This window comes from Gadus chalcogrammus, chromosome 12 (assembly GCF_026213295.1).
Source record: "Gadus chalcogrammus isolate NIFS_2021 chromosome 12, NIFS_Gcha_1.0, whole genome shotgun sequence".
Classification (NCBI taxonomy): domain Eukaryota; kingdom Metazoa; phylum Chordata; class Actinopteri; order Gadiformes; family Gadidae; genus Gadus; species Gadus chalcogrammus.
In genome coordinates, this window is record NC_079423.1 from 21618185 (window position 1) to 21643995 (window position 25811).

Genomic DNA, 25811 nt, shown 5'->3' on the forward strand with positions numbered 1-25811 from the left:
TTTTCTGAGTGTGCGGCAGCAATAAAAATGTCATACTCCTGCTCAAAAATACGACAATTCTCTGCGATATTTTCATCAAAAACGAGAGGGTCTGGTCTGCGAAATCCATCCGCCACCGCATTGGGGGAAGGAAAACAACGTTCTTAACTGGTGATGGCTACGCTAGCACGGTTAAATCCAACAGGTTGTTCAACGACGACCGGAGAAAAAAGGAAAAAATAACACAGAAGTCCGTACTCGCTTCTGACACCATGTAGAACGTTCTTACTGGTTGGTATGAGTCAAGGATCACACCGAGTTTAAACGACTGCATTTAATCCAAACGTTCAATAAACTGCAATACAAACAGGAAGTAAAGGGGAACTAGCCCACCGGGCATTCTGATTGGATGGGGCCACACAGTACGGTTGCTCCCTTGGCTCATAATGAACAAACTATAATAATTTAACCAAATGAGTCATGGACGCTGGAAGTGGGGGGGCTGGGGGGGCTGCAGCCCCCCCAGCCCCCCCACTTCCAGCGTGGCGAGAGGCTGAATGTGAAATGCAAAAACCCCCGTGGAAATAAATACATAAATATATCAGACTATTATTATGCTATTGTCATTTTACTTGTGACTATAAATGTCACAAGCATGATTTGATTCACAAAAGGCGCACACCTGCTCGTATAGACGGAATGAAACCATCACTGAAGTCCCCCCCCCCCCCCGTTTCTCAGCCCCCCCAACTGTGAATTACTTCCAGCGTCCCTGGGCCTGCTACACTATCTGCATCTGCACCTTTTTCATTAATAAAGCTAGAGAGTAGTTAAGAATTGACTCATCCTTGAATTGAGAAATAATTTCATCAAAAAGATTTACTCTGTGAAGTTTAATTGTGACATAAAATAGCTCCAAAACCTGATTGGTCAGTATGGTCCTCTGAGAAAGGAGTTGATGTGTAGTGGAAAACGTTGATGACTTCCTCAGCAGTTAAAACTGGAACAGCGTCATCCAGCTGGATCTCCGAGAGTGCATCATAGTGTGAATTACCACTTGAATGGACAGCATGGTCAGCACAATCTCCTAAAACAGGAGTTGATGTGGAAAAAGCAACACTGAGGATGTCCTCTGTGGAAAGGAAAAGTGGAATAGTGTTATCCAGCTGCCCTGCAGAGGATACAACAGGTAGGCCCCTGATGAACACCTCTGAATCATAAGACTGAGAGGCAAGATCAACAACTTCACCAGCAGCTGAATGAACAGTGGAGTCTTCAGCTGTATACCAGATGTTTCTGCGAGTGATACAATACTAGCTGGCTTTTCCTGGTCCCCATCAGAATCGGTCTCTCTCTGCTGCTCTCCTTTAGTGTCACCATCTCTCTCTATGCTGTCCTCATCTGTGTCAGATATGTCTGTCTAACACTTTGTGCTAAGGTAAAACCTTAAAATCCCAAATTTTGACAGTGTGTATAATTCACCAACAGTAGTTCTCTCATCAAGTTCTGATTCTTTAAAGTCAAAAACATTGTGAATGAAGACTTCCCATTTTCCTTTTTTCGAGTCACCTTGTGGAAAAAACTGTTATTTTGCATGAGACAAAATGTATTTTTTAGTCAAATCCTTGGGTACATCAAGTACCCTGGTGCCCCCACCACCACGCTTTCTCACTTGTTTTTCCCTCATGGATCCAGCACAACTAAATTGAACTCTTGAACTCGTTCTAGCATTTTTAGATCGATCATTGCTTGATTTTTTGCTCTTCTTGAAGGCCCAGGCCCCATCATGGCTTGCTGTTGCTGTCCTCATTTTCTTTCTCAGTTTTTCAAGAAGGGACATCCTTGAGTGTCTGCTGTCATCGTTTCTTTTTTTGTTTGTCCAGACAGTAGCGCTTCATAGAAATCCTATCACCGTCCATAACGTGGTATATAGCAAGCAAGGGAAGCATCCTCCAATTCTCTGATGACTGATATGTCAATCTGTGAAGAAACAATAAACATTAGCGAAAACTATCTTCAAATGCCAGTTTGTCTCACTGTTCATACCAGATTATATACTATAACATACATTGTTGTAATAATAATAATAAAAAAAAAAATTCAACATTTTGATTTCACAATTTTTACCAACAACAAATATTTATCCAAGGTAATATACAGTTATGTATTACACATTTACTAAAAATATTTATTTAAACTTTGTATTTACTAAGCTAAATTGTCTAAGGGAAGAGAGGGCTTTTGTGGTTAGAATAAAAATGCAGTTGTCAGGCATTAGAAGTAACAACACACTGTTAACTGAGAATTGGTGCCATGGTACGAATTTAAAAACTAAAACAGAAGAGGAAATAGAAAAGAATGTCTTGCAAAAAGGGCTAAGGCCTATTTTATCTAGTTATAGGTCAAAAGGGGAAGTGCGTTAGCACCCCCTGGTGTCTATCTGTGCACACACCGGTTTCATCTGCACTTTATATTGCATTATATCAACGTTTGTAATAAACTAGAGGATTAAGTATTTCTCTGTGGGTGAGGAAAATAATCTTACTTTTCAAGCTAAATAAACAATTAAAAAACCCTCTTGGATTAGCTGGAAAATGCATTGTCACCAAGTTATAAACAGGACTGTTTCTGAGCACATAGAAAGTGGAGTTATTAAAGATGCGTGATACTCAGAGGACAAATGTTAGACAAAATATGATTTTAAGGATTAAATAACCCTTAACTACAGTAGGCCTATACAAGTAATTCATATTACCTCAACCTTTGACATGTACAGCAATATAATGCAATATAAGTCTACATATAGGCCTAATATAGCAGTTATATCAGGATAATTCGAAAATTTCCTATAGGCTATAAATGAATAGGCTACTAAAAAACTGAGGATTGAGGGACACTTTTACTGCAATTGCCTAATTTACTTTGATGTTACTTTTGATACATGTGAACATTTAGATGATAATAGTTAAATACTTTTAATTAAGGAATGTGTTTAATGTGGGACGGTGCATTCTTCCGGTCGGTGTGTTCTTGCAAAGAAAGAGACATTTTAGCTTACCTTTTCTTCTTGCATTTGGTTAATGTTTTCTTAAGTAACCCCTCTTCTTCGTGGAAAATCCCAAAGACCATCATCATATGGTGTTTGGTCTGTCATCTCTTTACCGTGGCGTGCACGTCTGTTTACAATTGGGAAAGTCATATGCCTACAGGTTAGACTCCGTTGTTGGCTAAGCTACCTACACTAGAGCTAACCATGAAGCTAACAGCTGATGTTACTTCGCCTGTTAGCTAATGCAACACAACTTAAAAAAAGAAAAGGAAAAAAAAGCAAGCAGTTTTGTTCGTAAAACTGTTATCTACAAACCTTATCTATACTGTCACTGAAATGTCCATTAGTATTTAGCCTCTACATTGTAAGTATCAAGCATACCAATGTTATTTAACATCTCTGTGGACGCGCATTGCCTCAACTGAGCAAAGTAGTGGGAGTGGGGCCATTCCTGATGTCGTAAATACAAGATATTTTCTCATAATTACGAGTTTCTGATGTCGTAATTACTAGATCCAGATCTAACGGCTACATAAGGTGTGAAACTTTTTTTTTTTTGGTGAATGCTCAGCGCCACCGTGATTCTTTGTTTAGAACTTCACAGAAAAAAATATTATAGGAGGTATTGGGGATAATAAAACACTAAAAAAAGCTTTATTTCATGCATTGCCTCTCAGCTGGAGCTTATTCAGTTCCTGCCAGAGGCCTTCGAGCAACAACATATTTGTTGTCATCAGTAAAATATTAAAGGGGACATATTATGAAAACAACACTTTTCCAGGGATTTGGGGTGTTGCTTTTGGTCTCTGGTGCTCCCACACGCATACAAACTTTGAAAAAAGTCGCTACATGATTTTTTGAGTGAGATAATTACCTTGAGTGAGAATATTACCTGACTTCCCTACTCCCCTCCAAACAGAGCATAGCTAAGATTTTGTGGACCAGCAGACGAGCAGCTCCGGCGGGGGGAACTCGGCGGGAACCCTGCACAGCTAAGCTCCGGGAGTACAATCCCTTTCTCTGTCGGACTGCCGCTGAAGCTTGGGCAGCAGTCCGGAGGAGGAGACATGGAGAAGAAAGGGATTGTACTCCTGCAGTCGGTTGCACCAGCAGAACGTAAAGCCGATCGTAAGTTCGGGTGTAAAGTCCGCCGTAACCCTACGCTCGACGTAGCTAGTGTCAAACTAAAGGTGTTCTAAATTTTGGTTGCACCACCATAACTTAAGTTGTAACGTTACTGGTAGTGCGTAAACGGTACTAGTGTCGCTTTTAATGACGTTTAGATAATTTCAAGCCAATCATTGACAGATAACAATGTAAACAGGAAATACCGGCAAGTGTCCACCTTACCCGAGTGAAGACGCGTTAACACCCAAATGAGAGGGCAAACAAAACAGTTTCAGTCATTTATTCTCTAAAATTTGCTTGGACGGTATAGGCGTGAGGTTAAGCTATTTGATGGCGGATTTTATAATAAATAAATAAATATAATATTCCGCCCGGCAAAACCGAAATCGCGCATATAATTCAACATCATCATAATAAAGAAATGGATCGATACGGTCACGGACAATCCGTTCCCGGCGCAAATCGCATTGAAACTCCTCTTCCCATTGCTCAAAACGAATAGCCATCTTTACCCTGCGTTAGTGTTGAAATCTTTTTACCTTTTTTTCTTTTAACGGTTCTTTATCGTTAGTATGGAACTTACACCAGCTAGAGGGGAGGTGTAAAAGATAAGTTATAACTTAGTGTTACGTTGAAACTATCTGCTTGGTGCAACTGCTATTTTTTTAGTAGAGTGTAAAGTCGAACGTTTGGGTGATTTACGTTCAACGTAGCCTAAGTTGGACCTTACGTTCTGCTGGTGCAACCGACTGCTGGAAGTTGAGCTGCCGAACTGCAGCCGAAGCTTCGGCGGCAGTCCGGCGGGGGTAGCTCGGCGGCTTCCCCCACCGGACACAGCATTCTGGCCGCCGTCGAAGCCCTCCGGCCCCCCTTAGCTCCCGGAGTGTGCGTGCTCATGCGCACGAACGTTAATCTATTGAAGCGTGTTCCAGAGTACGATAGTCCGACTTTTTGCGTGCTACACAGAATGAAATGTAAACCAATGCTTTCTGAATGGGAGTGTTGTCAGACAATGAACGTGCTCAACAAAACGCTACGAGAGAGAGAGAGAGAGAGAGAGAGAGAGAGAGAGAGAGAGAGAGAGAGAGAGAGAGAGAGAGAGAGAGAGAGAGAGAGAGAGAGAGAGAGAGAGAGAGAGAGAGAGAGAGAGAGAGAGAGAGAGAGAGAGAGAGAGAGAGAGAGCGAGAGAGAGAGAGAGCGAGAGAGAGCTGGCTTCAGAAAGGGTGTGCGCAGATAGTACAGTGCACTGTGCACCCTAGTTATGTTTATGCCAAAACCACAAATGCTATATGTATATATATATATATAGCCTAATTATATATATTGCCTATATATATGTATAGGCTATATATATAATTAGGCTATAATTATATTATTTAGCGTGTAATGAGACAATCTATAGCCAAATTGTTGAAGATGCCCGAGAATCTCCGGGGATATCAGCATGGGAAATCGGCGAATCAGACCCATGAACCTATAAAGAAAGACGTCATCTCAAGCGGGAGAGAACGTTTGGGGTGCTGGTTTGTGTCACGTAAGTACAGTGCCGTGTTCCAATACCCGTACTGTCCGTACTTACTAGCCAAAATTTGAGTACGCAGTACGTTCCAATTCAGATCCGGCGAAAAGAAGTATACTTCAAGGACCCGGATGCCGTACTCAAAACGGGCTAATCGTGAAGTGTGGATCGAAGGACACTCCCCGTACTCAACGGCAGCCATCTTAGCTACGTAGCGAAAGAGGCGGAGTCAGGCTGAGCCAAAGTCGGCGCATTTCCCACATTAATAGAGTCATTTTGTAGTTTTTATAGCTTTTTATAGCTGCTAGGCGTAAAGAGTTCACCGTTCAAAGCGGGATGTTTATTGCGGGGGAGGAGCCACGGCGGCAAACGTGATCGTAATTTCCGGTTAGTGCACCACGGAGTACTCGATTTGGAACAGCACTCACATCTGAAAAATTAACGTAGTAGACAGTGCGGATAGTATACTTCCTTTAAGTATACTCATGGAAGTACGGGTATGGTCTCACGAAAATACGTGACACTGTCACGTTATTTAATCTATTGAAACGTGATCAGGGACACGTAGGCCTATTTTCTAAATTTTGTATTTCAATTGGAAGTAGGCTATTAGTCGTGTCACTAAGCATGACTTCCAAACTAAGTGTGGCACTTTGAGATTCTTGAATATAAAGTGCATTATAAATACAATTTATTATTATTATTATTATATGTAGTTTGTTGTCATGGTGACTGTCAGCTGTGCGGCAGTCCCAGCCAATCACGGTGGGAGACTATCTATAAAGGCGGGCGTAGAGCACCTGTCGGTCTCTTGCTTGCCGTAGGCTGGGTCACGTTGCGCCTGGGCGTCCATTTCCGCTTCCGTGCGGTGACAGGCTCTTGCTTGCCCCATGGCTTGCCCTATGCTGGGTCGCGTTGCGCCTGGGCGTCCATTTCCGCTTCCGTGCGGTGACAGGCTCTTGCTTGCCGGAGGCTGGGTCACTTGGCTCCTGTGCGTCTATTTCCGCTTCTGTGCAGTGATAGGGCTCACTTGGATGTTGCTGCTGGCTGCGCGCTGCTCATCGATACATAGCCGATGCCGCCAACTGTCGCTTTTGGATAGCGTCCCGTTCCCTGCTCCACGCCACGTTGGCCGGGACTGCCCGATTGGGTGGCCGACAGTAGCGGCGCAGCGGCGGCCAATCCACCTATAAAAACCACTGCTGCTTTGCCTCCACGTTATTACCGCCTTGCCAGGGCCAGCTCGGACCCGATCGCTTTGCCGTTCATTCGGCTAGCGATAGTTTGTTCCTTTTCCTGTTGTGTCGCTATCTCTTTTGTTTAGTTGGTGCCACTACATTTTAAAGTGTGTATGTTATGTAAGAGTTTTTGCTGATTTCTCCTTGTGTTTACTTATTATAGATTTTGTTTATTTAATTAATTTCTCTTATTATTTTGTTTCCATTATGTTTTCTAACTGGTTGCTCTGCGATCCCCCTCAATTCAGGTGCTGAGCCTACGGTGGTGGACTGGTGTCCTGGTCACGGTGTCCCTTTTGTATTGTGTTTGCATTTGGTTTATTTTTCATTTGTTTTACGTGTGGTGTTCCTGGGACCCCCTTTCCTTTGGATGCAGGTGTTCACAGTAGGTCTCAGCACTGATTGGATCTCAGCACCCAATTTCCCTCCTTAGTGAGTAATTCTCTAGTTTTAAGAACAGACATTTTGTATAAATAAACGTATTTTTGTATGATCGAACTGCCGTCTCTGCCTCATTGCATAACGGACCTCAGTGCCTTTCCTTCATTTGTGCTAGTCCACTTAAAGTGAAATTCCCAGGGTGGCGTTGTCTGGCAATAATTAATGCTACCGATACTGCCTTAAGAAAAGGGGCATCACTCCATAGCTCGTGCTGCCACATAAGGTTCTGTCCGGGAGCGTTCTCCCTAATGTCCCTTATCCGTACAGATCATTCATTGTTGAAAATTGTCTGTGATAACTAACAAATGACAGCTTTTGGCCACCCGTTTCTACTTAAAATTGTCTGTGATAACTAACAATACGACAGCTTTTGGCCACCCGTTTCTACTTTCACCTTTGATGCTGAGAAATTGTGACAATAAGCGGATATATTAAATGCAGGTGCGCTGCTCTGTAGGCAAACCGCGAAGGAAAAAAGGGTAGCTGCTTCATCTGTTCTTTTTAGAATTGTATGTCTTGATGTTTATTTTATCTGGCCATCTATACTCTCTTGTTTTTGGCTATGTGAATGAACGTCCGCGTCGATGCCTCGATCGCAAGTCCAGTGTCGCGAGCGGACGTTGCCATGACATCTAGAAATCATACCGTATTTAATGGGTTGTAGTGAGTGTAACAAAATTCACCTACAGTATTTTGTTATGTGTTGTTCTTTCAATTGTGTTGGGCATGTCGTTTACTATCTTGGTGGTTCAGGGATCGCTGTCCCTTTTTAAGGATTACGAGCGTCTCATGACGTCAGAGCCCATGCGGGATTTGTTTACATTCAGCACGTTTTGATTTCCTGTTTCTCTTACTAAATAAACGAGTCACACAACTGTGTGCTCAACGTGCGAAATTGTATCTCTCACTTATGGCAATTTCCACAGGGTTATCATTAATATTGATGTGTAGGGGTTGTTTATAACTCGTGAATAATATTGTTTAGACCACGGTCTGGGGGAATACTCTGATTCTGATTGGCTGCAGTGCGTGCATTAACTCCTGATATAGCCCTACAGACACCTGCTAAGTAGTTCCAGTCAGTGTTTAGATTCTCTGCCCGAGCCCGAGCCCGACGCGGGCCGGGTCGGGCCGATATTTTCCACCACTAAACTCGGGCCGGGCCTTTGATCGAGCGTTTTTATTTTTATTTTACCATTGGTTTATTGGCCTAATCTGAGGAGAAATCTATGCCATGAACAGAAATATTATTTCTCTGCTGATCAACACTACGAATGGCCAAAAGACTTGTATCCCCCCCCCCCCCCTTAAATAAATACTATGGCAGAATTATTATTATTATTATTATTATTCTCATTCAACTTGAACATGTGTTTTTACAGTAGAGTGGTGGAGGGATGACGTATGTTGGCCAACCCGGAAGTGAGCGCCCTGGATTCCCTCGACAAAAAGCCAACGGGTTTTGCCATTGGATTTTGGATTATTGCTGAAACATTTGCATCTTTGAAGCACCTCCTCAAAAACTGAAAATAAATAAATAGATTCATGGTCATAATAATTTAAATATCATTAATATCCTGAGTGTGTATGTTGGTATTCAATTTATTTTAACGGGGCTGCATCCAGTCACTTGACCGTTATGGTTGCTATGGTGGTTGCTATCGACCGCCCCCTCTAATCCTTACATGGCTCTAAAAACCACGCGGCAAAGGAGCTGCCGTCCATTGTGTTGTTTTTGTCGTAAACTAGGGTCCGATGGTTAGAAAATAGGCAGATATTCCAAGGTATCCTTAAAAGGCAGCTTGGATGTTTTTATTTTCTGCAGTTTAGACTTCTACTGTAACCTATTTTGGAAAGCAAAACACCAAGCTCATTGATTTAACGAGGCAGGGTCATTTGAAACAATTTATGAAATAAATATTTGTGAGATGTACTTCTCCTGAGTTTGCTTCCTATTTATGTCGAGTATACACCCCTACTATCCACAAGCATCCCTCCCCCCTCCCCATATGGATTTGGAGAACTGTTGCCACGTCCCAGTGGTGGAGGTATCATATATATGAAAGAGGGCATTCAATTATACTATAATGATAAATTAGGAGGCCGAAGCCCTAAAGGAAATGATGCAATATTTGAGAACCCCTTTTATCAAAGGGGGTCTCACAGGACACGCTTCAACCTGTGGCTCCAGCCCTACAGGAAATGACTCAGCAAGTGCTCCATCTTGTTGCACCTGCACCCAGCGGCTCGCTTGCAAGATTTTGGCCTGAAGTTCTTCCCAGACCTACACCCTAGCCATCCAACATGCATATCTGAGAATCAGGCCTCTCTTTAATAATGACAAAAAGTTATGAGAGAAATACACATGAACTTTTGTTATCTCATAAGCGGCGTGGTGCCGGCTCCTATTGACCTTTTGACCCCAGACTTCTGGGGGAATAGCTGAATCAATTCATTAGTCAATCAGAAGTATGTAAATATCTTCCCGGTGGCGTAAGAGGTCGAACAAGGTGTCCTTCAACATCTAAGCTTCCAGGTGATTGCTACGGTGCCACACATGAGCATATTCGAACATGTTTAATGGTAGTAATTAGCTGTCGAAATTGGAGGCCTTTATCAATAATGAGCAGCTATTGATTTGCTTCCCGATAGAAATTTGTGACAAATGACATGTTATTAAGCATCTACACGTTGAGCTGAGTCCAATGACACCAAGCATGCGGGTGGTAACATGTATTTTACATGGTACACCTAGGTCTAGGACATGATCTCGGTGTAGCAAGAGGGCGAGCTTGATCTCATTGGACTCATCTTAACGTGTAGATGCTAAATAACATGTAATTTGTCAGAAATCTCCATCGGGAAGCAAATCTATAGCTGGTCATTATTGATAAAGGCCTCCAAAATCGACTGCTAATTACTACCCCGAAACATATTCAAATATGATCATGTGTGGTACGGTTGCAATCGTCTCGAAACGTAGATGTCAAAGCACACCTTGTTTGCTCCGTTACGCCACCGGGAAGATATTTTCATACTTCTAATGGATTGATTCATATTTTAAGGTTCTCGGAGTGAGACTTTAAGCGGCTGCAGCAGAAGTGTTGAGACGAAAGATGATATCAAGACATTTATAGAATATTCCCATTCACATTATGATTCTTCGTCATAACATCCGACCAAACATCCTTCACATTCACCAAGCGAAGATTATGAAAGTCCAGGCCCCACCTTCCTGCACTCTGGGTCCGACTGGGCCAAGTTTCAGGCAGGAAGGGCCTCCCCTTCCTGCCCTCGGTGTCCGACCGGGCCAAGTTTCGGTGCGGGGGTCCCAGTTGGGCCCTAGAATAAGGTATTCAAATTTTCAATGTGTGTAAACATTTAAGTATCCCTGGCTATCTCGAAAAGGCCGGAAAAGGGGCGTGACCTCCAACAATAAAGTAAATGTAGATAAGACAGAGGTTAGTTTCTAGTCCCCATTTTTTGTGGGATGGAGGTGTACATTTGTGGCTTAAGGTGTGTAGACACAGCTGGCCTGTGGCCACGTTTTTGAAGTCTGGGGTCAAAAGGTCAAAAGGAGCCGGCACCACGCCGCTTATGAGATAACAAAAAGTTAATGTGTATTTCTCTCATAACTTTTTGTCCTTATTAAAGAGAGGCCTGATTCTCAGATATGCATGTTGGATGGCTAGGGTTTAGGTCTGGGAAGAACTTCAGGCCAAAATCTTGCAAGCGAGCCGCTGGGTGCAGGTGCAACGAGATGGAGCACTTGCTGAGTCATTTCCTGTAGGGCTGGAGCCACAAGTTGAAGCGTATGCATCATTTGAGACCCCCTTTGATAAAAGGGGGTCTCAAATGTTGACCCTCAGTCACCTATTGCATCACTTCCTTTAGGGCTTCGGCCTCCTAATTGATCATTATAGTATAATTGAATGCCCTCTTTCATATATATGATACCTCCACCACTGGGACGTGGCAACAATTCTCCAAATCCATATGGGGAGCGGGGGGCGATGCTTGTGGACAGTAGGGGTGTATACTCGACATAAATAGGAAGCAAACTCAGGAGAAGTACATCTCACAAATATTTATTTAATAAAAATAGGTCCAAAATAGGTTATAGTAGAAGTCTAAACTGCAGAAAATAAAAACATCCAAGCTGCCTTTTAAAGATACCTTGGAATATCTGCCTTTTCTCTAACCATCGGACCCTAGTTTACGACAAAAACAACACAATGGACGGCAGCTCCTTTGCCGCGTGGTTTTTAGAGCCATGTAAGGATTAGAGGGGCCGGTCGATAGCAACCACCATAGCAACCATAACGGTCAAGTGACTGGATGCAGCCCCGTTGAAAGAAATTGAATACCACTCTACACACTCAGGATATTAATGATATTTAAATTATTATGACCATGAAGTCTTTATTTGCATGGGTTTACATTTCGTTCTGTGTAGCATGGAAAAATCAGAGAAACACTCCCATTCAGAATGCATTGGTTTACATTTCGTTCTTTGGAGCACGGTTATTTTTATCTATTTATTTATTTTCAGTTTTTGAGGAGGTGCTTCAAAGATGCAAATGTTTCAGCAATAATCCAAAATCCAATGGCAAAACCCGTTGGCTTTTTGTCGAGGGAATCCAGGGCGACGCTCACTTCCGGGTTGGCCAACATACGTCATCCCTCCACCATTCTACTGTAAAAACACATGTTCAAGTTGAATGAGAATAATAATAATAATAATAATAATTCTGCCATAGTATTTATTTAAGGGGGGGGGATACAAGTCTTTTGGCCATTCGTAGTGTTGATCAGCAGAGAAATAATTTGTCCGCAAAGACGGTGACGTCGCTTAGCAACGGAAGACGCTGGGATAGACAAGTCACCGGACTACTACCCATGAACGGAGCGTTCCACGGCATTGAGAAGACCCGTGTAATAAAGGCCTATAATATTTCTGTTCATGGCATAGATTTCTCCTCAGATTAGGCCAATAAACCAATGGTAAAATAAAAATAAAAAAGCTCGATCAAAGGCCCGGCCCGAGTATAGTGGTGGGAATTATCGGCCCGACCCGGCCCGCGTCGGGCTCGGGCAGAGAATCTAAACACTGACTGGAACTACTTAGCAGGTGTCTGTAGGGCTATATCAGGAGTTAAAGGCCCACTATGCAACTTCGGGAATTTCTTCGCTGTTTTCTTGGTTTTGGCACGCACATTTCTCTACACAGCGCCCCCTACAGCTTCGTAGTAGATATTTTACAACACTGTCGTAACAACTCGTTGACGACCCTTCCCCATGCACTTCTACGCGAGCCATGTGCATTTTTTTTTTCAAAGAAGCCGGCGAATGCGTGGAGCCATGTCCGAAGTAAATGTTCATAAAGTGTAGGCAAGGTTATACATTTTTTAAATGGTGTATTTGTATTGCAATAAACATAAAGCCATCCTTTTTATAGTTGACGGGGAGAATTTATATCCTAGATTATAATTGTTTTATCTTAGGTTGAACAGAACAATCAGTGTGAGAGTGTTGGCCAACATAATAATTTAAATAAACAAGAACCTGGATTCGGGGATGCAGTCTGTATCTGGGGGACGAGACAGATGAACAGCAAAACACCAATGGAAACAAAGGTGTTTATATGGCTGCAACCAAGCAAGCTAGAAACATACAGGGCTCACAACAAAACGGTCGAGAAAACAATTTTTACAGGGCTCACAACAAAATGGTTGAGCAAACACATTTGTACAGAGACTATCAACATCAAGAATACCACGAGGACAAAGTTCACTCAAGGGTACTTTCAATTTCAAAAGCAACACGGCCAAGTCGGAGTCTGATTTGAAGTCTTCATTTTCTTTCAGTTCACGCTATTCCTGAAAAGCTTGCCCAACGTTTACTCGTGTCTGGCCTCTCTGTCGGTCAGTCTCCCCATTCTCTTCTTCTGTTCCTCCGACATTGGGTTTCTCTGTCTCTTTTTAGTCGGCTGATCTATGATGAATGTAACAATCCCTTAGTTACTTGTGTTTATATCGAGCCGGTTCCGTGTTTGGGGGTCTGTGCCGCAAAGCAATTCGTTACTTCGCGAGACCCGAGACTCCCGCGAGAGTGGGCAGCGGGTCGCCGGCAGAAACATATTCATTTTCTCCGCCAAGATGCGCAAGGGGGAGTTGAAACAATCGAACAAAAATGTATAATGGAACCATCGCAATGACTCCTAGCCTGTTATATTAAGGTAAATCAAGCCAAATTGCCTCGCAACTGGCTGTTCATATCTAGCCGGTGCCATGTTTGGGTGTGTGTCTGTGCCGTAAAGCATTTCCGAAACTACAATCTGACTACATTTTCGAGGATACTTCCGCCGCGTCACATCCGGAAGCGCTCGGTCCGAACACATCAAGTTGCATATGCGCTTTTTCACTGTAGAGGCCACATGGGAATATGACACACCCACCAATCGACCCAGAAATGGATGCAGAACCATCAGCATAAAGGTGCGGCCACACCAGACGCGTATCTCGCGTACTTTTTACGCGAGATACGCGCGTAAAATGTTGCTTGACCATTTTGTGTCAAAAATGGTCACATACGCGCAATACGCGCCATACGCGCATACGTCACTCGCCTAGATGAGTCCAGTCCATGTCCATGCAAGTGAACGGAGCGTTCCCTCTTCGTCATAACTATCAAACCAAACATCCTTCACATTCACCGAGCGAACATTACGAAAGTAAAATGCACATTTCTCGCTAAAAATGTTTCCATAAACGCATTTAATGGCGTAACTATGTTACTATTTCCACCCAGAATAAAGAAAGTTGTCGGCCGTGGCTGTGTGTGTGTGTGTGTGTGTGTGTGTGTGTGTGTGTGTGTGTGTGTGTGTGTGTGTGTGGTGTGTGTGTGTTGCCCCAGGATAAACTGCGCTGGAGTCCGAGGTAGGAAACCCAAACGCCGCCGTGTTTGGGTGATAGAGTTTAGATCGGGTTAGATTAAATAATCTCGGATATAAATAACAATAATCTGGTTAAATAACTTCACATGGTGTGTCTGGTGTGTTTCCAGCATTCGTAGTGTTGATCAGCAGATATATAGTCCGCCAAGACGTTGAGGTTGCTTAGTAACCAGAGACTCTGTCCATGCAAGTGAACGGAGCGTTCCCTCTTCGTCATAACTATCAAACCAAACATCCTTCACATTCACCGAGCGAACATTATGAAAGTAAAATGCACATTTCTCGCTAGAAATGTTTCCATAAAAGCATTTAATGGCGTAACTATGTTACTATTTCCACACAGAATAAAGAAAGATGTCGGCCGTATGCTTCTGTCCAAGCTCACTACTCTCTGCCAGTGACGTCGGGTCAAGCTCAACGCTGATTGGGCAACGCGGCTATCGTCAGACGCGTATCTCGCGTACTTCGCGTAAAAAGTTCAATTTTTTGAACTCTTGAAATGTACGCGATATACGCGCGTATAGCGCGTATTGCGCGTAAATATACGCGCCACATACGCGCTATACGCGCGTACAATGTTGCTTATACGCTTAATACGCGTGAAACGCGTAATACGCGTATTAAACCAATGGTTCCCTATGGAAAAAATGGCGATTTGAGACGCGAAGTACGCGAGATACGCGTCTGGTGTGGCCGCACCTTAACTCTCAACCTGCATACTTAATGTAATTTTGGCTAAAAAAGTTGCATAGTGGGCCTTTAATGCACGCACTGCAGCCAATCAGAATCAGAGTATTCCCCCAGACCGTGGTCTAAACAATATTATTCACGAGTTATAAACAACCCCTACACATCAATATTAATGATAACCCTGTGGAAATTGCCATAAGTGAGAGATACAATTTCGCACGTTGAGCACACAGTTGTGTGACTCGTTTATTTGGTAAGAGAGAACCAGGAAATCAAAACGTGCTGAAGGTAAACAAATCCCGCATGGGCTCTGACGTCATGAGACGCTCGTAATCCTTAAAAGGGACAGCGATCCCTGAAACACCAAGATAGTAAACGACATGCCCAACACAATTGAAAGAACAACACATAACAAAATACTGTAGGTGAATTATGTTACACTCACTACAACCCATTAAATACGGTATGATTTCTAGATGTCATGGCAACGTCCGCTCGCGATACTGGACTTGCGATCGAGGCATCGACGCGGACGTTCATTCACATAGCCAAAAACAAGAGAGTAGATGGCTAGATAAAATAAACATCAAGACATACAATTCTAAAAAGAACAGATGAAGCAGCTACCCTTTTTTCCTTCCTCTGTTTGCCTACAGAGCAGCGCACCTGCATTTAATATATCCGTGTATTGTCACAATTTCTCAGCATCAAAGGTGAAAGTAGAAACGGGTGGCCAAAAGCTGTCGTATTGTTAGTTATCACAGACAATTTTAAGTAGAAACGGGTGGCCAAAAGCTGTAATTTGTTAGTTATCACAGACAATTTTCAACAATGAATGATCTGTACGGATAAGGGACATTAGGGAGAACGCTCCCGGACAGAACCTTAGTTTGGAAGTCATGCTTAGTTACACGACTAATAGCCTACTTCCAATTGAAATACAAAATTTAGAAAATAGGCCTACGTGTCCCTGATCACGTTTCAATAGATTAAATAACGTGACAGTGTCACGTATTTTCGTGAGACCATACCCGTACTTCCATGAGTATACTTAAAGGAAGTATACTATCCGCACTGTCTACTACGTTAATTTTTCAGATGTGAGTGCTGTTCCAAATCGAGTACTCCGTGGTGCACTAACCGGAAATTACGATCACGTTTGCCGCCGTGGCTCCTCCCCCGCAATAAACATCCCGCTTTGAACGGTGAACTCTTTACGCCTAGCAGCTATAAAAAGCTATAAAAACTACAAAATGACTCTATTAATGTGGGAAATGCGCCGACTTTGGCTCAGCCTGACTCCGCCTCTTTCGCTACGTAGCTAAGATGGCTGCCGTTGAGTACGGGGAGTGTCCTTCGATCCACACTTCACGATTAGCCCGTTTTGAGTGAGGCATCCGGGTCCTTGAAGTATACCGTACTTCTTTTCGCCGGATCTGAATTGGAACGTACTGCGTACTCAAATTTTGGCTAGTAAGTACGGACAGTACGGGTATTGGAACACGGCACTGTACTTACGTGACACAAACCAGCGCCCCAAACGTTCTCTCCCGCTTGAGATTACGTCTTTTTTTATTGGTTCATGGTTCTGATTCGCCGATTTCCCATGCTGATATCCCTGGAGATTCTCGGGCATCTTCGACAATTTGGCTATAGATTGTCTCATTACACGCTAAATAATATAATTATAGCCTAATTATATATATAGCCTATACATATATATAGGCAATATATATAATTAGGCAATATATATATATATATACATATAGCATTTGTGGTTTTGGCATAAACATAACTAGGGTGCAATGTAGGCCTACTATCTGCGCACACCCTTTCTGAAGCCTCTCTCTCGCTCTCTCTCTCTCTCTCTCTCTCTCTCTCTCTCTCTCTCTCTCTCTCTGTCCCTCCCTCTCTCTCTTTCTCTCTCTCTGTTAGCGTTTTGTGGAGCACGTTCATTGTCTGACAACACTCCCATTCAGAAAGCATTGGTTTACATTTCGTTCTGTGTAGCACGCAAAAAGTCGGACTATCGTACTCTGGAACACGCTTCAATAGATTAACGTTCGTGCGCATGAGCACGCAATCGCGTGATACCGGGTTGCGGAGTACAATCCCTTTCTACTCCATGTCGCGGTTCATGGACTTCAGAGTCAAGGCCAAAGTTCCTTTCCCCCAATTCCTCTCAACCATGGCCGAGACATCCCCACTACGAGTCTTTACTCGTGCCAGAGACGTCAGACGCGTCTTTATGATTCATAATATCATCCGAGGCGCACATAGCTTTTGGCCGTGATATTAGATATAATATTATATAAATACTAGTGGTGGGCATAGATTATTTTTTGGCAAACAGCAAGAAATCTGTTTGTTTAACTTGACAGCGGTCAATTATACTTGGCAATGGTGAATTATCAAATATAATTCACAGCCGGAAGTTGTGAAGTGCCCATGCAAGTGAACTGATTATAAACAAAAATAATTGACAGCTGAACGTTGGGAAGGGGCCATGCAAGGGAAAGGAGCAGTCTACAGCATTGAGAAGAGCCGTGTAATAATCCATAATAATGTAAGGTTTAGAAGTTAAATATTAAAGTTGTAGAATAAATTAATATAATTGATATTGGAGTTAATTTGTAGAAATGTATTTAAAATGTTAAGTCAGTTAATCATTTACATATTTATGTTGCACAATTATTACTTTCATATTTACATGTTCACATTAACACAGTCAGGATATTCTGTTGAATCTGCCTCTCTGATTCCCTCACGTTTACCTCAGTCTAAATTCTAGCTTCTGATTTGTTAGTTCAGTCACGTGATGGGTCCGAACAAGGAAGTGTTGTGGTTGTGAGTTGAAAAGTAAAGTAAAGTACCGCTTGAGAAAGTCATCCGACCGTCTCCCTGCTGTTTATTCTCATAAAGAGTGATCCACCATCACATATCGAACCCTCACGTTACAATAATTCCACTCGAGTGGTGGGTACAAAATGATTCTTGACGAAAACTGGTGGGGGCGCGTCCAGCGTAAGTGACGCCTATGCCCAGCTCCCAACCCAACTTTGAAAATAGATTAACGGCGATATTTTTTTATCGCCCGATAAAAGTTTTGCGTTAACGCAGCCGTTAACGCCGATATCGGCCCACCACTAATAAATACCCATATATAATATTATTATTATATTATATGATTTTGATACAGAATAGAGCTCCAGGAGTCCGCAAACGCAACATTCCCTTCTCCATGCTGTGGTTCAGTCTGACAGCTCATTGGTCAATGGGCAAAAGATCATTTGCATTAAAGCTACAGACACCAGAAACAGTGCATTCTGAAGGGACTGAAACAGAGGGGAATAGCGATAGGCGAGATTTTCTTCCCTAAAAGCTATTTCCAGCAAACAGCTTCAAAAACATGTTTTCTAGAACTCAAATACTATGTTTACTTGTTGGGAAAATACTATAATATGTCTCCTTTAAAATACCTCCACTTTATAAACAGTGTTCTTTCCCACCAGCAGGAGGCATGTGTGCTGTGGTCTCTGATTTGTATTGTGACAATAATATCTTGACGGGACAATTACTTAGACTGGACCTATAAATTAATTTAACTGAAGAACACATGTGATTTGGATCAACATCTGTTTGCAAATGTTCAAAAACTTTTAGCTTTATTAACCACTTTTTTGGCCATTAATACATTGAGTTTGTTTAGTAAAAAAGTTACTTAAAAAATCATGACATCTACACATCTACTTAAGTTAATATTCCTGATTACAATTCCAATGTTTACAGCTTTACAGTAAAGAATCAAAACAGTCAAATTAACAAGCCAAAGAGAAATGGGAAATTGGTAGTTGGTATAAATTAACTACTTTTTTACATGATGGTTTTCAGAGATGGCTTGTATTTTATGGTATCACACGATATACCGAAGTAGTTGTTCTTCAGAACTCGCTATCATCAAAAAACATACATACACCCAACACACAGTGACTTCACTTCCCATAAAAACGATTCCCCCCCCTTCAATTATCCACATTGAGTAAGTAAGTATCGCATCCATACACTTTTGATTAAAAGGCAAGATTGTTACCCAAACCAGTCAGGGAAGAAATACCCTGATTGGACAGAAATTAACCGTTCTGAAATCAAAATGGTCTCATACAGAAGCAGTCTCAGTCAAGTGGAACAGATATTCTCACATAGCACAAACTAATAACTGACAGACAACAATGGCATTTCTGACAAATTACACTCAAATGATAGCTCTTATACCTAACCTGCTGCGCCTTTAAGTCAATATACCTTAAGGTGCTTTAGTACAAACATCACGCTGATTAATTTCCATTTTCTGCAACGATAACAATTTTGAATGCTCGGAGGTCAGTCATTCCCTGGACTCTTTGCTGAGGCAGATATTGGCCAACGTCTTAAACTTTGGCCCAAGTGAGTCTAGGAAGTCCAGGCCGTCTTGGTCGCCTATTTCACTGCAGCAGCCTACCGAGCCAGCGGCCGATCCCTCGCCCTCATAGTGGTAAGCGTGAGGTGAGTCGAGCGTGTGACACACCTCCATCTCCCCACCAAAGTAGTCCAGCTTCTGCAGGGCAGAAGAGTGACAATGCTTACTTTGCATAAATGAATACAATTTACAAGCGTGTACGTGTATACACACACATACACGCAACGCAAACACACAAAAGGGTCTTATTCCTGCTGTTTTAGTGCCCCACCCCCCCCCATCCCTCCCCGACACTGCCCTCAAGGCACTTACAGACTTATTGTATGTTGCACGTCCTAGCAATTAATGTATGCACTTATTGTATATTGTACATCCTTGCACTTATAAAATAGATAGTACTTAGCATTGTACCTGCTAAATGCCCTGAATGTTAAGTAAAAAATGTAAATGGTTGTTTCTCGTTATACTTAAACAAAGTAGGTAGAGAAATACCTCGTCCAGGTACAGCTTGTTGGTGTCCCAGGTGTTGAACAGGGAGTGGTTGGCCTGCTTTTGGTACAGTGAGTCTGAGTAGTTGGCCGCTGCCCCGGTACTGTCCCCCTGAGGTGTAGAACACTGTTCTGATGATGCACCGAGTTAGACATGAAGTCCTGGCGACTGGACTGGCTACACCTGCTGCTGGCCATGGTTTGTTGAGTCATCCCACTCATGTCACCTGCAGGACACATTCCGGTTCTTGTCCAGTAGCCCCGTCTCCTTGGCGGATTGGTCGATCACATCCAACCCCCCCACAGGAGGAATCATGAGCAGATTAGCTGATTTCTATTGAGGAAAAGAGAAGCCATGTTTTTGCATAGAGATAGCAAGAGGTTTTGTGATAATGTTGTTATTTCGTAACATTCAGACCATTGGTTCAGACAAGACATGATAAAAAACCTTCCATCTACATCCAATGTTAATTTATACATGAAAAATGTATATGCTAGTTGGATAAAGATTCCTTTTACAGCTCAGTTGTCACATACAACAGCCCCAATCTGATTGGATAGCGAAAGCCTGAACAGCAATAAAGCTCTGCCCCAAAAATGAAAGTTAAGCGTCTCCCAGATGCCTGCATCTTATGAAAATGCGGGCGAAGAGGCGCCCACGAACAACACATTTTCGATGTTCATGTGTTGCTGCACCCGTCATCCATCCATGCCCTAAGATGGTTAAGCTAGTTGTAAATGCTGTGCCTTTGGGGTAAGATGCATACTCACCACTTCCTCGCCTGGAGCTTCTGTGTTGTGAGTGCAGAAGCATGCCTCCGCTGGAATCATCTATGTACATCTTCTCTCCCCTTGAGTTGCAGACAACCACAAAAAGGAGGCCTACATGGTAGAGAGGAACAGTGAGTGTGGATGCAGTTAATATATATATATGCAGTTAATATTTTGTATATCTATACATATACTAGCTGTAAAAACTCCCCCAAAAGTGTGTTTGGGGACCTTTTAGAATAAGTGTATGGTGTAGTGGATAATAAGTTAATTTATTGAGTAGCCCCTTAGATACCCTACTATAAATCCATGAATCAATGGCTCTTACTATTGCATTTTAAGCCCCCCGATTAAAAAAACAAACGTGATACACAAGTATGATTGGTATGTAAATCATTTGTTTTGAAGATGAGCATATACAAAATGTTCTGTCAGACCATTATGGGTTTATATGTAAAAAACTCTAACCCTAAAGGCTTTATTTTACTAGCATCGGGATATGATTGGTTTTGCTAGATAAACTGTTGCCCTGAAGCTACTTTGGAGCACGCCAAAACATGCCGCATGTCAGAAAGCTGTGCGTATCCATTTGTGCAGGAATGTCCTTGTATTGGTTAACATTATAGAAATTCCTAGTATTGGTTAACTAGTAACGAAAGTCCACTCATTGGTTTAGACTATAGAAAGCCCGTATTGGTTTAGTAGTTTAGAACTCCTAGTATTGGTTTCGTAGTGTAGTGATGGAGGGAAGTTGTGTCCATATTGTCTGATGACATGCGTGTTATTCCGTCACACTCACAGAGCAGGAGCAGCTGGCCAGAGCAAGTAGCAGGGCCAAAGTGCCCCACGCTCCCATCGTTCCGACCGAACTCGTGAGCGGCAACACACTGTCCCCCCAAGCACCGACAAACTTTCACGTTCACCACCTGGACGTCGCCCTTGTCCTGGAGGTCTGCGATGCGCATTTCCACCTCGTAGTTCCCCCGCGGCATGTCCACGGCCTGCTCCAGCACCACAGAGATGTCTGGAGGGAGAAAAGGAAGACAGTAGGGTCTCTAGAAGTGGATATTTCCAGGCAACCTCAAGAGGGAGGAGAATCATACAGATAATAGAAGTCTGGTGTAGGAATACCTCAATTGATTCATCGCCAAAGTAGGGTGTAAAGCCCCCCTCCGCAGATACAAAACAAACACTGCCAATTTCAGCCTTGACATGGTGGCATCTCTGAGAGAACGTATAAATGGGTAACACACTGAACTGAGGCTGTCCGGCTGGATACACCGCAGGCAGACACTCAACTCCTCTTATTAGTTTAGATTATTTAGATTGCTGGTCTAATGAGAGAAGTTAGGTGGTGGAGAGGGAGTTTAAAGGCCAGGATGATGAGAGCTAAACATAATGTGCATTTTGAAAGACATATGGCGAAGAACCAAAACTACTACCTGAATAGGGTAAAAGAGTGAAAAATAAAGAATGGAAACTAAATGTATGAAAAAGTTCACGAGAAGAAAGAGGCAGAGGATGGGCATAAGTGTGTGTGTGTGTGTGGGTGTGTGTGTGTGTGTGTGTGTGTGTGTGTGTTGGTGTTGTTGTGTGTGGTGTGTGTGTGTGGTGTGTGTGTGTGGGTGTGTGTGTGTATAGATATATGCAAACATATATATGTGTGGGATGTGCAGAGACCCCAGTATTGTATTTGTTTTTTGAGGCTAGGCAAAAACGATTTGTATTTGTATTTAATATGGTCGAAATAGGTGTAACTAAGGTGACATAATCATGTTTTTGTTTATTCTTCTTATTTTGGGAAGAAGAAACAAAATCAATTACCCGTTAATATAAGTGTCTTAGTAAGTGATAATGAAGTGTTTTCAAATAAAACTAATTTCATAAATACGGCACTAATGGTAGGAAAGGGCAAGGTTTTGTCCAATCATTGCAAGGTGCCGCCTATCCTACCTTTAAATGTAATATTGGTTTATGGTTTTCCTAAACCCAGCAAATAAACATGAAACCATGAACATAATCAAAAAAGAAAATAATTGTATAACGAACAGAATATAAACAAACAAAAAAGGGCTAACAGGCAAATGCAAGCAGGCTGACTGAGCAGTGAGCCCAGCCTGTAGGTGAACTATCTACACTGCCAGAACAAAGCTAACCTTCTAATCTCCCTGCCAAAATACCCAACAAAGTCTGCTTCACATATTGCCAGTTCAGACAGGAAAACCAAAGAGAAGTAACATTATTATAAACTACCTCTGAAAACTAAAAATAAAACATCAAAAACTAATTATATGGACCGTTTCTTTTTTAGATTTTATTATATTTGAATAAGCCTGCTCTGCTCTATCTACCCTCCACTCTTCTGGCTTCCTGTGTCATGTAGGAGTAGGCAGAGCACAAATAATATAACAATATAAGATATAAAATATACTATATATGAACTACCCACCATGCTCACAGGTATGAGAAACACAGGGAGTTTGGGTTATTTATTTTCTTCCTAAAAAATAAAACTTCTAATAAATGATTTGTATGAAATAAATATTCCCACTAATTGTGCTTTGCCAAATACCGGATACGGCTTTGGCTCCACCCTATTATACTACGTGCGTGCTTGCACAATCATTTCAAATGCATTGAAAGTTAATTGAAGAAATTCAGTAAATCATGTGTTTATTTCATTGTACTCACTCTGGGCATCTCTCAGCCTCCATTTTTTCGGCGACTCTCCAGAGAGTTGGAAGTCATAGGGACTGGAGTAAGGCAATAGGTCTGGATCGTGTGCCATCACGGTAACTGAACCCCTCTTTCCTTCCTCCTCACACAGCACGAGAACCCGATCGTCCGGCACAGGTATATTGTCATTAGTGTCCTCAATCAGCAGAGTAATCATGCCCATACCTGACTTGGAACCTGAGACACAAAGTGGTGAGGATTACAATCGGTTACATACCATAAAACCCTACACGTTTTATTTTTAATGGGCCTGTTCAAATATTTATTTCTGGTTTTCAATGTAAACCACATTTGACAAGTTCAATTTTATACAAAATAATCTTCTATAACCACCGTGCTGGTAGAAGATGCCAGATTCCTGATGTTTATAAACTCAACCCAAAGTGTATTTTCTTAAGTACATTACTTCTACCATCCGCATGTCGTGAGAGAGAAGACTTTTCCAGCACTCACTCGGGTCAACAGCATTGACGGTGATGTTGTACATTGCATTGGTCACCAGGTCAGACTCAAGGTCTATGAGGTTGGTGACCTTCAGCTCCCCTGTTTCCTCACCCACACTCAGCCAGGAGCCAGGGTCTGACACCTTGAGGTATCTAAATTCATGCGCGCGCCGCGCGCACACACACACACACACACACACACACACACACACACACCACACACACACACACACACACACACACACACACACACACCACACACACACACACACACACACACACAAAACCATAAGAAGCAATACAAAGCACGGGTAGGGGACGGGTCATAACTTGAAAACCACTACACAAAGCAATAACTAATTCATCGTTATTATTATTTTATTCCATCCCTGCATGTCACATGTCTGTATCTCCAAAACGTACCTGATGCCGGTGTTGCTCCTGGTCTCTGGGTCCAAAGCCATGTAGGAGCCAAGAATAGTTCCGATGGGAGTGTTCTCCTTCACCCGGATCACTTTGATGAGAGGGGAAAACTCGGGGCCCTCGTCCACATCGCTCACGCTCAACTCCACGGGGATGGTGTTCCAAGATGTCAGGCTGTTCACTAGCGGAACCTCGTTCTGGGCAGACACTATCAATGCGACCAACCTGCCCTTCTCGTAGTCAAGAGGCTGTCGTGGCATAAGGTGAGGTAGAGCTGAAAAGGTTTCTGCACCAAATATTGAAATAACGTGTTCTAATAATATTATTGAGTGGGTAATTATTAAAGTGGATCTGTAGGAATAAATGCATAAAATAAAATACTAAATAAAAAGATAGGCGAAATGAAAAAGTCTGCCAAGTGACTCAAATCCCAAGATTGTAAACTATTACCAGAATAAGAATTGCATGAAAATATGAAATGGTCATGTGAGGTCAACTCAACACGGAAATGCTAGCTGTGTCTATGTGAGAGATTTAGCACCAAGCCCCTGCAATCACACTGGAGAATTGCTAATAATAACAGTCTAGCTATTACACCCTGGTGGCCATCTCATCTCCCTGCATGATGAGCTATGCTGCACACACACACCACACACCACACACACACACACCACACACACACACACCCACACACACACACCACACACAACACACACACACACACCACACACACACACACACACACACACACACACTTTTATGAAATGTAACTCAAAGCATCCATATACACATGTAAGCTAAAAGCCACTGCAGAAATTGTGATGCATATGTGGACAAGTGTTTGAGATTGGCCAATGCATATTATTGGCAAACATCATACACATACATACTGCACACATCGATCTATGTGACTACAAACAATTCACATATTTCTGACAGCTCTATGTGGAACTTAGCTGCAGAAACTGAGCTTAAAGGCCAATTTCCACCGGAACCGGCACGGAAGCGCCACGGCAGCGAACCGGTCGCCGAAAATAATGGAAACCATTGAAATCAATGTAGGCTTTTCCACTGGATACGGCACCAGAACGGCACGGAACCGTCCCCAAACCGGCTCTTCGTTTGTGATACTTGCCTCTTCTATTTTTTAAAGTTGCCGGTTCGCAGCAGTGTCTCAAGGCAAATTTCCAACGGAGCCGGCACGGAAGCGGCACGGAAGCGGCCGGCAGCAAACCGGCTGTCTTCCGTACTGCAATCCCCACTGGAATCGGCATGGAAACGTTCTGGCTGATGGCTCAAGACGTGCAAAATTATAATAGGCCTATACGTAGGCCTATATGTCTGCTTGCGACACTGCGAGGCATCGGCATAGACTTTCATTTATTCTTCACCACTGATTAGCTATTGATACTATAGATGGACTGTATAATATTATAATACCCTGTGAATTGCATAGGGGCTTGATCTGAGCTCATGGATATTCATTCGCTTTAGA

At 42.6% G+C, this 25811-nt stretch overlaps 1 protein-coding gene and 1 long non-coding RNA gene across 2 annotated transcripts; both read right to left on the reverse strand.

Annotated features, from left to right (window-relative positions):
- Positions 1-741: 741 nt before the first annotated feature.
- LOC130393844 (uncharacterized) lies at positions 742-5122 on the reverse strand. The gene is made up of 3 exons (XR_008897165.1): positions 3903-5122; positions 3038-3155; positions 742-1959 (listed from the first exon to the last, which is right to left on the reverse strand). It is a non-coding gene; the product is annotated as an uncharacterized LOC130393844 (long non-coding RNA).
- A 16290-nt stretch (positions 5123-21412) lies between these two features.
- Positions 21413-24877, reverse strand: LOC130392759 (desmocollin 2-like protein). The gene is made up of 4 exons (XM_056603264.1): positions 24317-24877; positions 23904-24046; positions 23406-23627; positions 21413-21738 (listed from the first exon to the last, which is right to left on the reverse strand). Exons 1-4 carry the CDS (start codon positions 24574-24576, stop codon positions 21413-21415), a joined length of 951 nt encoding a protein of 316 aa, XP_056459239.1. The 5' UTR covers positions 24577-24877.
- Between the last annotated feature and the right edge of the window lie 934 nt (positions 24878-25811).